Source organism: Camelina sativa, chromosome 8, assembly GCF_030686135.1.
Source record: "Camelina sativa cultivar CO46 ecotype springtype chromosome 8, ASM3068613v1".
Lineage (NCBI taxonomy): Eukaryota > Viridiplantae > Streptophyta > Magnoliopsida > Brassicales > Brassicaceae > Camelina > Camelina sativa.
Genome location: NC_141887.1, coordinates 17,659,623 through 17,676,131, shown reverse-complemented (window position 1 = coordinate 17,676,131; position 16,509 = coordinate 17,659,623). Strand labels below are relative to the sequence as shown.

General features: G+C 34.9%; 2 protein-coding genes and 1 pseudogene across 8 annotated transcripts; all 3 read right to left on the bottom strand.

Moving 5' to 3' along the window:
- Positions 1 to 234: 234 nt before the first annotated feature.
- LOC104707190 (peroxidase 37) lies at positions 235 to 2,656 on the bottom strand. Its single transcript, XM_010423486.3, has 4 exons — positions 2,243 to 2,656; positions 1,164 to 1,355; positions 886 to 1,054; positions 235 to 771 (listed from the first exon to the last, which is right to left on the bottom strand). Exons 1-4 carry the CDS (start codon positions 2,447 to 2,449, stop codon positions 302 to 304), a joined length of 1,038 nt encoding a protein of 345 aa, XP_010421788.1. The 5' UTR covers positions 2,450 to 2,656; the 3' UTR covers positions 235 to 301.
- Positions 2,657 to 4,873: 2,217 nt separating this feature from the next.
- Positions 4,874 to 6,343, bottom strand: LOC104707189 (peroxidase 37-like; annotated as a pseudogene). Its single transcript, XR_015563840.1, has 4 exons — positions 6,105 to 6,343; positions 5,794 to 5,985; positions 5,503 to 5,676; positions 4,874 to 5,389 (listed from the first exon to the last, which is right to left on the bottom strand). The product of XR_015563840.1 is annotated as a peroxidase 37-like (transcript).
- Positions 6,344 to 10,366: 4,023 nt separating this feature from the next.
- Positions 10,367 to 13,232, bottom strand: LOC104707187 (uncharacterized). 6 transcript variants are annotated; one of them, XM_087463356.1, is made up of 6 exons: positions 12,974 to 13,215; positions 12,363 to 12,866; positions 12,156 to 12,271; positions 11,727 to 12,041; positions 11,500 to 11,618; positions 10,367 to 11,169 (listed from the first exon to the last, which is right to left on the bottom strand). In XM_087463356.1, the coding sequence occupies exons 4-6, from the start codon at positions 11,809 to 11,811 to the stop codon at positions 10,486 to 10,488; spliced, it is 888 nt and encodes a 295-aa protein (XP_087319482.1). In that variant the 5' UTR covers positions 11,812 to 12,041; positions 12,156 to 12,271; positions 12,363 to 12,866; positions 12,974 to 13,215; the 3' UTR covers positions 10,367 to 10,485. The 6 variants fall into 6 exon arrangements, with proteins under 6 accessions (XP_087319482.1, XP_010421786.2, XP_010421787.2 ...); XM_010423484.2 differs by having other exon boundaries at positions 11,500 to 12,041; positions 12,974 to 13,232; XM_010423485.2 differs by having other exon boundaries at positions 11,500 to 12,041; positions 12,128 to 12,271; positions 12,974 to 13,198.
- Between the last annotated feature and the right edge of the window lie 3,277 nt (positions 13,233 to 16,509).

The window sequence follows — 16,509 nt, the reverse complement described above, 5'->3', positions numbered from 1 at the left end:
AGAGTTGTGCCAGGACAGTTTCCAAAACTCCCTTAAAAACAAGCTAATCAAGATCTAATCCTAACCACTAACACTGGAGCATGTAATGCCATGAATTTGAACCAACAAATCCATACAGATATCGGCCACGGCCACCATCAATTGTAATTTAATGTTTCTACCATACGTAACCTTAAAAAGGCTTTAATGGTTATATGTAGATTATGAATAACTAGCGTGAGAGAAACAAGGAAGTAAGGAAAAAAAGATAACATCTTGATAACATTGATAAGTTATTTATTATTAGAAGAAAGTCACTTCCTCACATTGAGCTGACAAAATCATCAGCATCAACCACATCCATGATTTTGGGTTTCGAATTCACCACTCTACAGTTCAATCTTATTTCTCCTTGCTTCCCTGTTAATGGTGAAAGGTTTCCCATCCTTATCATTGCCTTCACAAACGCATCGAAAAATTTCCCTTGACCATCAGCGTATGCTCGGACTAACGGGATAGTGTCTTTAGCATCAGGGCTTGAGAATAACTCTTGGTCGCTCTGGATAAGACCTTTGTTCTCTTTGAGATTCACGTAGTATTTGTTGTCAAACAGTGTTGGCGTACGTAAGTCAAAATCTACCAAGACACTTTGGTTTCCATTACGTGGACATTGTTTTCTAAGCGTGCTGAGGTAAGATTTATCGAGAGTTGGGTCGGGTAAACCGGTGTTACTGAAGTTGTAAAGCCGATCCATTATGAACTGACATTGGTTTTTGCCAAAGGTATGAGCACCTAAACAAGTAAAAATATCAAAAGGTTAAATAAACTAAACATATAGTCATACAGAGTACGCTATTAGTGATTACAACTATAGATGAAAACGTTTTAATTCCATTGATAACGTACCGGAAAGAGCAACTAGATCGGAAGGAAGCTCGAGTCCTACTTTTTTGAAGCTATCCTTCAGTTGTTTAAGGGTAAAGAATGGAGCTGGAAGATTATCATTAGCAAGATCCATAAAACCTCTTAAGCCGTCTCTTCTTCCACCTGGAACCATCCATGAAGGTCCTCCCGCCTATTGTATTTTCATTATATTGTATTTAGTCCAAATATTTTATCTTGCTTAATTTTTTTCTTAAAATGATCTAGATACAATTTGCATAGGCATAGCAAAAGATACATACCAAAACAACAGATTCTTGAGCCGCGATGGTGAGCAAATCAGCACATGAAACGGTTCTTGGACATGCTTTCTCCACGGCAGCCTTCATTTTATCGATCACATCGAAACCCCGGGCTGATTTAGCGTTCCCAAAGGCGTCCTTCTCCGTCCTAAACGATGTTGTGTTGTCTAACAATATCGACGCATCACATCCCTTTTTTAAAAAACAAAATATATATTTTCACATTTAGTCAAACTACATTGTTAAATCACAATATCTTATTTAGCAAAAAATATCTTATTTACAGTACAAGCAAGTTATACTTTTTCATACATATTTTTACCCTGAACTATAATCATTCTACCGCAAGTAAATAGTAAATCTAACATCACACAACACTATACTACTCACTACACTAGCATAAACTTATTCACGTGAATCCAAAGAGAACATTAATATGTGCCACATAATGCGCCAAGAGGCCCAAGGCATTAATTAATTGGCCATGAAATCTACCTAATCTACTAAAAATCCATTATTGTAGAAATATACCGATCGAGTTATACATGAGTGCACCAAATTATTTATCTCATCATCTTTGATGACATAATCTGAAACTTGAGATAAGAAAGCACTGCAATCTACGTAGAGTTGTACTAATAATATAGTATTAATATTACAGATGAGAAGTGATCATATCCATTTAAAAATATTGAACTGAAACTACTTAAAAAATATAATCAAACTTTCAAAAATAGAATTTAATTATTTTCTTTTTGTACATATAAATAACGTTCTTTTGCCATTTTTTATCTTTAATCAACCCCGGTTTTTACTATTGGTTTTATGGCATAAAAGAAAGCCAAAATTTCAGCACTAAAAGAGAGTATTTTAGTAAATTTACAGTTTGAGTATATATTGGAAAAGAAAAAACCGTGAAACGAATATTTTGAGTTGAACAAGAAACTGAAATGTTTATCACATTTTCATATCCTGGTTTCAATTAAGTTTATACTATCAGTAAAGCAAACCCACTCTTTAGGATAAACTATGAAAGCATATAACGTGAAATATATTAAGTCTACTGGTATATATCTTACATTAACAAAGCAGTCGTGGAAATGAAGACGAAGGATGCTTGCAGCGATACGAGGGTCTGATCTCAGAGCATCGCGAATGGTTTTGGTCGCAATGTCAAACACTTGTGGACATGTTTTATCGTAAAAGGTAGGGCTTAGTTGAGCATGAGACAATGATACTTGAAGAAGAAGAAGAACAAATCCCAATTTTATCAAAGAGGAACTCATTTTCTTTGCACTCTTAGATAATTTTGCTGTTGTAGTTTTAATTTGAGTGGATGTAGGTTTTGTCTAAACGATTTCTTATATAGGGAAAATGTTCTAGCTTGGCGGCTTTTACTTTTTTGACATATTTTTTTTATTCAAGTGGTGGATACGTTCATATAGTCGAATACATATAGAAGAGTATACTTTGAATACAACAATACCATATTTGTGTTTTGTTGAATTATTCTGTACAAAGTGGTTTAAAGCATTTTTTTTCTTTCGGCAAATAGGTTTTAAAGTCTTAAGAAACTATAATTATCACGTGTCTCTAAAACCGAATCTTATTTTTTCCACACTTCAAAAACATTTTAGTTTACTTTTTCCATTATAATATGGTTATGTGTTTTATCTTGGAGTTAGACGACGATGTGATCAACCCATTCACGTAAGATTGTATACATGTTTGTATTCACATAAAGTTGATAAACATATTGTACGTTAATATATATATATATATATTTTCCTTCTTTTTTTTGGCTTCGTTGATTGTAGAAAGGAAAAGAGTGAATACGTAGATAAAAGTAGTTTCTTAAGTATTAAAGAGTAACCATGTGTTTAAAAGTGAAAACACACATAAAACGAAGCGATGGGCATGTCTTTACCTAAGTTGGCATATCCAAATCATGAATATTATATTGGTTTTGTTAGTCAAGAATATAAAGATGAATGTGTCTAACACATACCAATACAAGAAACCATGTGCTAGCGTTTTCTTTTTCCTCATTTTTTTAATTTGGTTTTTTGCAATTTTCACACAAAGTTATCTATATTAATTATTAAAAGACGACCGAAGTTGAGGACCTAGTGGCCAGTCCTTCATGTGACATTAAAAGTCCTAACTTCGAAGGAGAGAGAGCCAAAGGAGTAGTTGAGAGACTCACCAAACTAAGATAATGAAATGAAAAAAAGTTGCATGGTTTGATGAAACCAAACCGGGTGCTAGTCAAACTAAAGAGGCTGCTATATATAATTCGTCAAACACTCAAAACCAAAGAGACTCCAATAATATATGTGATTTAGTACGTAGTAGTTGTAGTTACATCCTACATACATTAGCTTAATTGAAGTTATTGAAAGAATCCCTTTATAAAATATATAAACTACTTTAAAAAAACTTTCATACAAAAACACTTTTATGTCGTTACGAAGAAAAGGATAAACAAGATTTTTTTTTGTGTGGTAAAAATCACTTTATGTTGTTAATAGAGTTTTTGTTTAAACCGGTGAGTAGTAGGCCAAATATGAGAGTCTAAAATTTGGTTCGCTTCGGTATGAATATCTGAAATTTGAATTGTAAGATCCGAGAAAGTTTTGGGGTCCAACGGGTCAGCTCTGATTGGTTATTTTGTAACCAAAAATAACCAAACTACACGATTTAACAAAAAATCAAAAAATACCCGTAGATAACTATATAAATATGGTCAAAACCACTTGAATCCGAACAGAACCGAGAACCACTGATGGATTCGAAAGCATTACAAAACCGGTTCGGAGGATATCATACTGGTTAAGAGTTCTAAACCGTAAATACAATTGATCCGGTTGATCCGGTTATTTCTTGTTGTTTCATGTTTCAGTTAATAACGAGAGGGCTCGGTCTTCCTTGTGTTAAGGAGCCAACTCTCGCATTTACCCATTTCCAGAATTGTAGGAGTTGAGGCTCCATCACTTTGTTTCCACTTTGTTTTTGTTCGTCTATTTAAGATAAATGAAAAGCCAAAAAGAGGCAATCTTAATTGCCCAAACAAAGTGTTGTTGTTACATGTTCTTTCTCTAAAACCTATCAACCACGGGTAATGTTTTATATTTGTTTCGTTTTTTTTTGTGTGTATCATTTAGTTCTCGGGTTTTACCTGAACTGAACCAAAAACCGTGTGTTTATATGTAAGACCCAAAACCAAACCAAATTTAGAATTTGGTTCGGTTATTCGCTTTCTGTTAATTATGTCCTTGGCTATTTTAGACTAATACTCGAAGCTCAAAGAAATGTAGATTTTCTTGCCACTAAAAACATGTAAGCCTATATGGGGATTTATCTTCTTCATCTCTTACCCAAGAATATCGAGTTAGCGTTAGAGTTTCATTGCTCCACGACATCTACTCTACTGATCATCAATTTCTCGGTTTTACGCGGTGCACATGTGTAGAGTTTGTGCCGGACAGTTCCCAAACCTTTCTACAAAAAATGCTAATAAAGACCTAATCCCAATCACTAACTATGTACCTATCGGCCACCGTCACTATTATCGACATATATGACCATCAGTTGTAAGTTATTATTCTTCTATACGTAAAAATAGTTATAACCATTGATCGTCATATGACTCATATATCTTACATATAGTTAAAGTGAAAGAAACAAAAAGTATAGAAAAATATAACATCTTGATAACATTGATAATTTATTAATAATTGGAAAAAAGTCATTTCCTCACATTGAGCTTGCAAAGTCAATAGCATCTACCACATCCATGATTTTCGATTTCGAGTTAACCACTCTACAATTCAGTCTAATTTCTCCTTGTTTCCTGGTTAAAGGTGAAAGATTTCCCATCCTTATCATTGCCTCCGCGAACGCATCTAAAAACTTCCCCTGACCATCAGCGTATGCCCGGACTAAGGGGATGGTGTCTGAAGCATCAGGGCTTGAGACTAACTCTTGGTCGCTTTGAATGAGACCTTTGTTTTCTCTAAGATTCACATAGTATTTGTTGTCAAAGAGTGTTGGCGTACGTAAATCAAAATCTACCAAGACACTCTGGTTTCCATTACGTGGACATTGTTTTCTAAGCGTGCTGAGGTAAGATTTATCAAGGGTTGGATCAGGTAAACCGGATTCACCAAAGTTGTAAAGCCGGTCCATTATGAACTGACATTGGTTTTTGCCAAAGGTGTGAGCACATAAACACAAAAAATATCAAAAGAATAAATAAACTAAGAAAATTAATAGTCATACAGATTTATTACTGATTACAACTATAGATGAAAACGTTTTAATTCCATTGATAACGTACCGGAAAGAGCAACGAGATCAGAAGGTCGGTCAAGTCCGACTTTTTTGAAGCTATCCTTAAGTTCTTTTAGGGTACAGAATGGAGCTGGAAGGTTATCGTTAGCAAGATCCATAAACCTCCTTAAACTGTCTCTTCTTCCATTTGGAACCGTCCATGAATTGAAGGACCTCCCGCCTATATATGGAAAAAACAATTATATTTGGTCTTATAAAATTTCTTCTCCTTAAAAATCAACAACATGCATACCAAAAGATGTGTATTTGGTTAGTATGTATTGTTAAAACTGCATACCAAAACAACAGATTTTTGTGCCGCGATGGTGAGCAAATCAGCACATGAAACTGTTTTAGGACATGCTTTCTCCACAGCAGCCTTCATTTGGTCGATCACATCAAAACCCCGAGCAGAATTTGCGTTCCCAAACGCATCTTTCTCCGTCCTAAACGATGTTGTGTTGTCTAACAATATCGATGCATCACATCCCTTTATAAAAACAACATATTTTTGGTCAAGTATCACATTCATAAACTATTAGAGAACCAAAAGACATACTTAATATATATATATATATATATATACACATGCATCTAGTGATATCATACATTGACAAAGCAGTCGTGGAAATGAAGACGAAGGATGCTTGCAGCGATGCGAGGGTCTGATCTCAGAGCATTGACAATGGTCTTGGTCGCAATATCAAAGACTTGTGGGCATGTTTTATCGTAAAAGGAAGGGCTTAGTTGAGCATGAGACAATGATACCTGAAGAAGAAGAAAAACAAATCCCAATTTTATTAAAGAGGAATGCATTTTCGTTGCACTCTTTGAGAATGATTTGGTGATGGTTTGATTTGAGTGAATGTAGGTTTTGTCTTAACGATTCTTTATGTAGGCAAAATGTTCTAGCTTGGCGGCTTTTACTTTAGTGGATTATATGATATTTTTATATTCAAGTAGTGTATACGTGCATAGTCTATTACTGCATTACATATGGAAGACTAAACTTTGAGTAAGACATTGTGTTTTGTTGAATTATTATTGTGTATTGTGTTCTCTTTTGGCAAGTAGGTATTAAAGTCTAAGAAAACTTATAATTATCACGTATTTGAGTATCCTATAAACTTTTGGTTTTCACTTTCACACTTTAGTTACATGCAAACTTTTTTTTTTCTTTCGGCAAATAGGTAGTCTAAGAAAAATTTAATTATCACGTGCTTCTAATACATAATTTTATGTTTTTCACATTCATACTTAATTATATATATATATATATATATTTGTTAATTAACATTTGAACATACTTTTTGTTTTGTTTTTCTTTTATTTTAAATGAAATTATATTAATATTTATTTGGCCAACCAAAGACCATGGGCAGTATACTCCCAAATAAATTAATCAGATAATTATTATTAATCTAATCATAGCAACCCATTAAGTACTTATCAAAAATTATCCTTCCACTAGAATAACCTTCGTAGATTTCTCAATCATTAAAATATTTTTTTTTAACTGTTGTTTATTAATTTGCAAATTTAAATAAATTTAAAATGAGAAATAAGTTATATTAATTACTAATATTACATTTAAAAGGAAAACAAACATGTTCAGAGGACGAGATCGTTGTAATCGTCATGGATTGAGCGAGCCGTGCATGGATTGCGACGGACCAAGATCTCTTCACTGTTTCGTCGAGAGAGAGGAAAGAGAGAGATTGGAGAAAGAAAAAAATGAGAGAAAAAAAAAACTGTGATATATTTTAACAAAATCCAATTAGAAATTGACACTTACCAACTGTGCCTTCCAATACTCCGTATAGCAACGATTCCTGCTTTTTGTGGGCCATTTCTTTAATTTTTCTTCTTTTTTGGGCTTAGAAATGGTCTGAGTAACCCAAAAAATCTCCACTGCCCATGCTCTTAACGGACTGGACTTTGGAAAAATTACAAAAAAGCAAATCAGCGATTAACTCATTTACGGAAGAAAAAGATCGGACCCTGCTGATAGACCAATGGCCCACAGCCCCACACCTAGGCTAGGCTGGACAGAAGCTCGAACAGTAATACCAGTGGTTGCAATACTTTTTTTTTACATTTATTAAAAATCTTACATTCTCTTTTTGTAACATAGTTATTATACCAATGTTTATCTATTACATGAAGTTGATACACTAGTTGTAGTTATTTATTTATTTATTATTATTATCATAAATTGATTCATTTTAACATTTTTTGTTAAAAAGAAAAGTGAATACACATAGAAATCATATATATTAAAATATTACTATATATGATTTAATGATTTTTTAATTCACTATAAGTAATATTTTCAAATTTCTATACTAAAATTAAATACATTAATTTTTTAACCATTTATATTTCACAGTATGTTGTTTTCTTTTCTCCACTGAAACTTGAATCATTGGTGTTTTTAATGTAAAAGATATTTATTAATTAAAAACTGATGTAATTTTCAGTTATGTTTATAAACATTAAACATCATCTAAAATGAAAGAAAGAACTGTAATAAAAAGTAATCATGTGGGATCGTCAAAAAAAAAAAAAAGTAATCATGTGCTTAAAAGCGAAAAAACACATAGAACAAAGCGCACATATCTTTAATCAAGTTAGATAACCCAAATCGTAAAACGCGTCGAGCATCTACCGCTACAATAAGAATGAGTGTAAAAAATAGATTATCAATCGATTTGATAATAATGCAAGGACCACAGAGCGCTACATAAAAACCATGTGCCTAGCATTGCGTTGTTTCCTCATTTCTAAAATATTTTTGCACTTTTTTACAAAGTGATCATTTACTTTAATTAATAGGACTACTGAAGTTGACGACCTAGTAAGTCCTTCGGATGACAACAAAAGTCCAGATTCAGACTCCGATTACAGAATTCAAATGAGTGGTTGAGACCCACCACCACCACCACCAGAGTTCTTTACTTTGTCAAATTAAAGAGGCTGCTGTAGTTCGTCAAACCCAAAGAGGCTGCTTACTGCTGTTAGTAGTTACCACAAATCATTTTTTTTTAAAATTATAAATTTGTTCGATTTGTATACTTTCTTGTTTGAGTTTGGTATACAAATTTTAAGTTTGCTTAGATTGTAGCTGTATGAATTAATAGTATGTGCTAAAGTACATTTTTAAATTCTTTTTTTCTGTTTTTGTAGTTGTATTAGTTGAGTAGATGATTGTTTTTCTTTTTTTCTGTATTAGTTGTATTAGTTGAGTAAATTTTTTTTAGCCCTTATTTTTGTTGGTTGTTCAGTTTGGTTATTATTTGTGGTTCATTACTTGACGAAAAAAAAAGGAAAACACTATCTCCCGATTCACCAACTCGAACCCTTTCAATTCTCTTCTTCTTCCTCTGAGATCAAATTCTCCTTATGTTTTTGTATTATAAACACTACAAAAAACCAGAATGGTACTCTCGACCTTATTATTTGTTGATGAATCCGAAGATTAGCACCACTTCGAAGTTCAATTTGCTTTTTCATTATTCGAGAATAGGTAGTTATTTATTACAAATTGGTAACCTCAATTTGATTCCAGCAAACTTGGCGTTTATATTTACAATTTAAATATTCAATTTCAAATCATTTCTAATTCAATCTACATGTTTTCCAAAACAATAACTCTGTGGTTTTTGTATTAATATATGAATTTATATAAACTCTTACTACTATGAATTAATTTTAACTTAAAAAGAAAAGATGTAAAATAACAGGATTATTCGAATTTCACTTTGTTGATGCTTTGCAGATGTCATTTGTCGAAGGAAGACTTAAATGAAATTGATATCTTGAGCAAGCCAAACAATAGGCAATTATTTTCAACTGGACCTGAAATGAAAATCAATGTTCTTCAACAAGGAAACCCTTAGACTAAGAAAACTAAAACGCTCTATGACACATCTCTCTAACGTGGAAGCTTGCCTCACGAACTTCAGCGACACATGTGCAGTTCCGTCTGAATCATTCGCCGGAAAAAGAGAGACAAAGATGGAATGTTATGATAAACATATGAAGAACTTAATGATTTTCAAATTAGAACCTGAATCTCCTCTGAGGATACAAGATTCAGTTCTTTTTTGCTTGAATCTTCTCCATGATACCATATAATCAGATTTTTTTTTTTTTTTTTTTTTTTTTTTTTTTTTTTTTTTTATGAATATCAGATCTTCTTGCACATTTTTGAACTTCCAAGTCTTAATTGATTTTCTAGATCTTGAGATTTCTTCCGACTAGAAGTTGAAGTCGAAGCTGGATACTCCTCCGACAAAGCACAACCCTTAAAGAGACTTTATTTTCTTCGAAATCGAGCGTCATAAGAAATTTTACCTTAACCGGAATAAACCGGTTCCAAAAGCTAGATTAATCACCTAGAAACAGGATGGTGAAACCTAGACGAAATCCAATCTTAACGTCTCTGAAGAGGCCAACTCATACCGGAATCAAAGCTGGACATAGCATCATCAAGGGGGCCAACGCATGTCGGAATCAAAGCCGGTCATGAAATCGTCGAGGTGGCCAACATGTGCCGGAATCAAAGTCGTACATCACCGTTAAAGGAAGCGGCCGATGGCGGAACCAAAACCCGACCCTAACAACCACAAAAGAAGCTGGTGTTGGACGGATTGAAGCTGGTTTAACCCACCGAATTGCCTTGCCAGAGCAAACCAGATGGCGAAATAAAACGTCGATATAAGACCATCTTCATTGGTACTTTGTTATTTTTAGACTCTTAAATTTTTCTAACTATAAATTTTGTACTTTTTTAAAATAAGAACCTTTGTAAAGTTAATTAAAATTATCTGCCTCCAATGGTGGAGTTCTTATTGATCAATGCAAAATCATTTTTTTTTTTTTTTTTTTTTGAATTTAATATTAAATTATATTCAAAAGAAAAATAAACGGTTTACAAAAAAATTTTGTGGAAACACTTTAAAAATAGTTGAAAACTTTAAAAATTCATTTAGTAGAATCTTGCTGCAAACCAAATTTGGATGAGTTTGTCTTGGCGGCCTGGTAGGGTGCTAAGTCTGTTTCGAACATTCTTGTCTATAAGCTTGATCAAGTGCTCTGGTGTTAGTGAGCTTTCTCCATGTCGTCGTCCGTTTCTTTCTCTCCAGAGCGAGTGAATGGCTGCTTGGAAAGCATAACCGAGTATGAACTTTTGTGATTTGTCCAAAGCGTTGCCAGTAAGTAGAGTGATGACCTCCCTCCAATGGCTTGTGTAATTATCAGCAAGTAGCTTTTGTATTAAACCTTCCCACACCAGCTTTGAGTATGAACATTGGAAAAAAAGGTGCTCTGTTGTCTCTTGCAGATGATTGCAGAGGATACAGCTTGCGATTGCCTGAGGATTCCATTGCTGCAGTTTGTCACCTGTTGCGACTCTGTTTTTGACTACCAGCCAGAGAAGGAAGGCGTACTTTGGAGTAGCATGTGTGAACCAGATTGCTTTGTAGTCAGGCAGTTGCGGGTGTGTTGCGTGTATGTGGAACCAAGTGTCTTTGGTGGAGAAACTTTTGCGGTAGCAATCGTTTTTCCCTTTCCATAGTGGTATGTCATACACATCGTCAGAGCGACTGAGTTGCTGCTTCTGTATTGCCTCCTCTATTGCAACGAACAAAGGGAAACGGTGTCTACGTCTCCGCTGCATATTCATAACATCCGCCATAGTACTTAGTTTTGTAACACCAAGGTCTATAAAACCCCGATCACCAAGTGTATCATGTAAAAAACCTAGTGGACTCTAGTTATCGAACCAGAATGACGTTGATGTACCATTATGCACTTCCATCTTTAAGAACTGCTTTGCTAGGGTCCTATATTTCAGTAGTTTTCGCCATATCCAAGAACCAGTGGTTGTATTATCCTTGACAGCCCAGAAAGAACCCGTTCGAATGAGGGACCTTTTCACCCAATCAACCCAGAGAGAATTTCTAGCAGAACTGATTCGCCAAATTAGTTTGAGCATACTAACCTTATTTGCTTCCTCGAGTGACCGTAGCCCCAAGCCTCCCTCACTCTTTGGTAAGCAGACCTCTGACCAGGCAACTTTAGCTTTCTTTGTGTTCAAAGAGGGTCCAGACCACAAGAAAGCTGAACATAATCGATCAATCTCCTTGATACAAGCTTTAGGGAGTCTAAAAGCTGATATCCAGAAATTTGTCAAACTAAAAAGCACAGAACTAATTAACTGTAATCGACCTGCAAAGGAAAGCATTCTAGCTGTCCAGGAGGCTATTCGCATGCGAATCTTTTCAATGAGAGGGAGATAGTCTCCTGAGGTCATCCTTCGTGGCAGAAGTGGCAAACCCAAATATCGAACTGGTAAAGAACCAGAAGCAAACGGGAATTCATGGAGAATCTCATCTTTGAGGAGTGGAGGGACACCAGCAGTGTATATAGTGGACTTCTCAATACTAATATGCAGACCCGAATGTGTTGCAAAATCATTTCTTCCTTGCCTCCTTTTCAATCCAAGAGTCAGGGTATGTTTCTCCTGAGAAAATCACATCAACACTAGCCAAAAAGAATAAACCTTTTTTAGTTGTCAAAGTAAAAAAAAAAAAAAGGATACGAAAACAACTACGGCCAAATGACTATACCCTGCAAATGAAGTATTAAGGAATATACCCTGCAAATGAAAACAACTACGGCCACATGAGGTATTAAGGACTACGGCCAAATGAAGTATAAAACTTCTGGAGCCACATAATAAGGACTCCCAACTACATCAGTGAATGTTTCTCCTGTAACCACAACGAAGAATCATTGATCCACCTCACTCTGCACAATGTATATGAAACCTATTACAAGTAGCATTGGGGATATTAACTATACCTGGTTTAAAGAAAACAGAGAGACCAAAATCAATAGACTTGAGAGCAGCTTCTTCGTCTCAACTTACAAACAAGAAAAATTCTCATGTTTAAGATCACTGTGCATCACACCAAGAGAATGACAAGCTTCTATAAAACCAACAACGATCCTAGCAAGCTCAGCAGCTTTTCTCTCTGTATAGTAACCTATCTGTATAATCCTATCAAATAACTCTCCACCTGCACAAATCTCCATCACAACATGAACAGCTACTGCATCCTCATACGCACCAACGATCTGAATTACGTTTTGGATGACTAGACAGATGATGCATTATCTAAATCTCTCTTCTCACATCTTCAACATCCTCAGGCGTCGTTAGTTCCCTCTTGGCTATCGTTTTGCAAGCGAGCTCTTTACCTGTCTACTTATCCATGCATAGAAACGTTGTTCCAAATTTTCCTTGTCCTATGTAATAACCTTCCCCACCTAGTAGCTTCTCCAATGAGAGAGCAAGCTCCATGGCTGCAACAAGAAACATCATCAAATTATTTATTCCAAACTTACAAATAAATGGAAATATGCAGCACAATCACTATGATAGGTTCTAACGAAACCACAATCTCAGAGACCTATCCCTTCCACCACGCTTGTTCTGTAGTCCAAGAAAACAAATGGTGTTATAAATCAAACCTCAAACGATGGGGCTTATGAAATAAAACACCATCAACAGCAAGCTCTCGCTCAGAAACACCAACAAAGTATAAAGCTTGATTTAAGAATTAAAAAAAAAAATTGATGGAGAGAAACTTGAAAATTATTCTGGATTTGGTTCACCGAAAAGAATCGATGGAGCTGAACTGGAGAGATTCGTGATAAAGAGAAAGAAGCAAACGACATTTTACCTTCTTTTTTTTTTCATTAGGTTCACCCAACCATTAATGAACACGTCACGGCCTCTTAGAGGTACTTAAACCTCCTGAATAAGAAGGAACTTTTATTCTTTTCACTATTTTTGATTTAATTTTAATCACATATAAAATAAGAACCTAAGTTTCTTCCTCTGAAAATTTTGAGAGAGAAACTTTTTGATTTGGATGACTTATATTAAAATACAGTATATATAAATATTCCTCAAGATTTTTTAAAAATCAATTCTCTCAGTTGATAATGTATTTGTGGATTGTTTGACAGATAAGGGGATCAAATTTTATTAGTGACATTTATTTTTAATTTTTAAATCGAAACAATGTTGTTTTGTACAAAGTAACAAAGAATCTTAACATAAATTAAGCTCTGTTAATTAATCTCCTTAGTCAACGTCACTTATTTGGTAAAATCGACAAAAATCAACAATTTTAATGGACAACCAACAAAAATTAACGACTAATAAAACAAAAATAAATAATATTTCACAAAATATGTTTACTTAAGCCAAAATCAATATAATTTGTTTGGTAGAAAAATGGAATGGAAAATTTGGTAAAAAAAATGGTGACTCTTCAGGAGTATTGTCTCCAAGTTCACAATTTTCCATCTATTAATTTTGAAAAGAGGGTCGATTTAATTTGCTTTTTCTAACAATTTTCCAATGTTAAAAGTGTAACATAAAGTTTCGATTATGTACTTGGTATGTCTCTCTTTTGCGCCCAAAGCACGACCTTAGTCTTCCCACGTTGGGTTAAATCAATACAATAAAATTTGTACGATTTTTTTAGAACATAATACCTCCGATTTTTAATTGAAGCATATAATAACACATCAGTTAAAGTGTTTGCCAATCAAACTATAACAATTAGGTAAGCACAATATTAGTCAACTAGGTTTCTCGACGAAATAACAAAACGATCTTCCATGATTTGCCACTTTCTTCTTCTCACTTCGCTGTCTTCGTAGCAAACTGATGTCTATCTGTTCTTATTCATTAAACTTCAATCTTCCTCTGATTTATTTTTAATTTTTAAATCGAAACAATGTTGTTTTGTACAAAGTAACAAAGAATCTTAACATAAATTAAGCTCTGTTAATTAGTCTCCTTAGTCAACGTCACTTATTTGGTAAAATCGACAAAAATCAACAATTTTAATGGACAACCAACAAAAATTAACGACTAATAAAGCAAAAATAAATAATATTTCACAAAATATGTTTACTTAAGCCAAAAGTCAATAAAATTTGTTTGGTAGAAAAATGGAATGGAAAATTTGGTAAAAAAATGGTAAAGAAATATCTCGAGTAAATGCCTCAGAAGTTCGCAATTGTCGAAATTCAATTGCCAAAAATCACAGACTTATTCAAAGAGAAGAGATGGAGCTTACGTTGTCAAAAATCACATACTCTTCAGGAGTATTGTCTCCAAGTTCACAATTTTCCATCTATTAATTTTGAAAAGAGGGCGATTTAATTTGCTTTTTCTAACAATTTTCCAATGTTAAAAGTGTAACATAAAGTTTCGATTATGTATTTGGTATATCTCTCTTTTCCGCCCAAAGCACGACCTTAATCTTCCTACGTTGGGTTAAATCAATACAATAAAACTTGTACGTTTTTTTAGAACATGATACCTCCGATTTTTAATTGAAGCATATAATAACATATCAGTTAAAATGTTTGCCAATCAAACTATAACAATTAGGTAAGCACAATATTAGTCAACAAGGTTTCTCGACAAAATAACAAAACGATCTTCCATGATTTGCCACTTTCTTCTTCTCACTTTGCTATCTTCGTAGCAAACTGATGTCTATCTGTTCTTATTCATATCTCAGAAGTCGGTGACTCCCCAGGATTCTAATCTTAACAGGAAATTCCCCAGGATTCCAATCTTAACAGGAAATCCTCTAGGTTTGCTTTATCTCTTAAATTAAAACCAGAGGTATATTAACCCTGTAACACTCGCGAACCGGATTTCCGATTCGAGCATCGATCGACACCAAGGAAAGGTATCGATGCACGTAGTTGGTTCACATGCGGATTATTTTGGTTTTCTCTGGTTTGACACGATTTACGGAAAGAAACCTAGGGCTTGTGTATAAAAGGGAGAACTAGACACCTAGAAGTTTTGGTTAGCCATTTTTGTCCTAGAGAGAACAAAGAAAGAGAATCCCTTGAGAGATTTTTCTGTGAGAAAAGGAGAAGGTTTATGTGCTTCTTTGGTGTGTTCTGAGCGTTGGAAGGGAGATCTGAACGTGGAGTGACGTTTGGAGGTTTCCAGAAGCCTTAGATCTTGGTGTTCTTTATTCTTTTCATTCAAAATTAAGGTGAGTGCGGGACCATGGTTTATCTAAGCGATTAGATGTGTATATGTGTATTTTTGGGTGATTGATTGCTTTTGTGCTTGTTTGTGCTTGGATCTCGTGGTGGTTGTGGCCAGTTGAGGTCGGATTTGGCATCACGGACAATGTGGCATCAGTTGGAGCCAAGAGAAGTATGACACCCCAGTTTCAGGGATATGCAGAGAGGTTCAAGAGAATTAATTTGGCTAACTATGTCACCAAAGTTTACTTATCTTTCCGGTCAAGGGTCCTGAGAGAACTGCATAGTTAAGTGTGCTTATGCTGGAGTAGTCTCAGGATGGGTGAGCTTCCGAGAAGTGATTGTCGGAACTGTGCGAGTGGATGTTGCGATCTGTTAGTGGGGGTGAATTGTGACACCCCGGTTTCAGGGACATGCGGAGTGGTTTAAGAGATTTGATTTGGCCACCTATGTCATCAAGGTGCACTTATCTTTTCAGGGATATGCAAGGTGTCACAATACCACTTGTAACACCCCGACCACCAACTCTCAATGGGGCCCATAGCCAATCCTAGTCCATGTGCCCACCTTCCTTAATGGGCCTCAAGTCCTCTCACTAGGCTGGTGAGCCCATCCATATCCGGCGGCCGGTTTGCTACGTTCGGGAGGCTTTAAGAACTTGTATCGTCCCTACAAATCATCCTGAGACTACTCCAGCTCAAGCACACTTAACTCTGGATTTCTCTCAGGTCCCTTGACCGAAAAGATAAGTGCACTTTGGTGACATAGGTAGCCAAATCAATTATTTTAAACCTCTCCGCAAACCGGGGTGTCACACAACCGATGGAAGGGCCGGACACTCATCGCAGAGTTTGGCTTTTTAGTTCTGATGGTTGTTAAGTAATTTGTTTTGGAGTTGTAAACGATTGTTGCA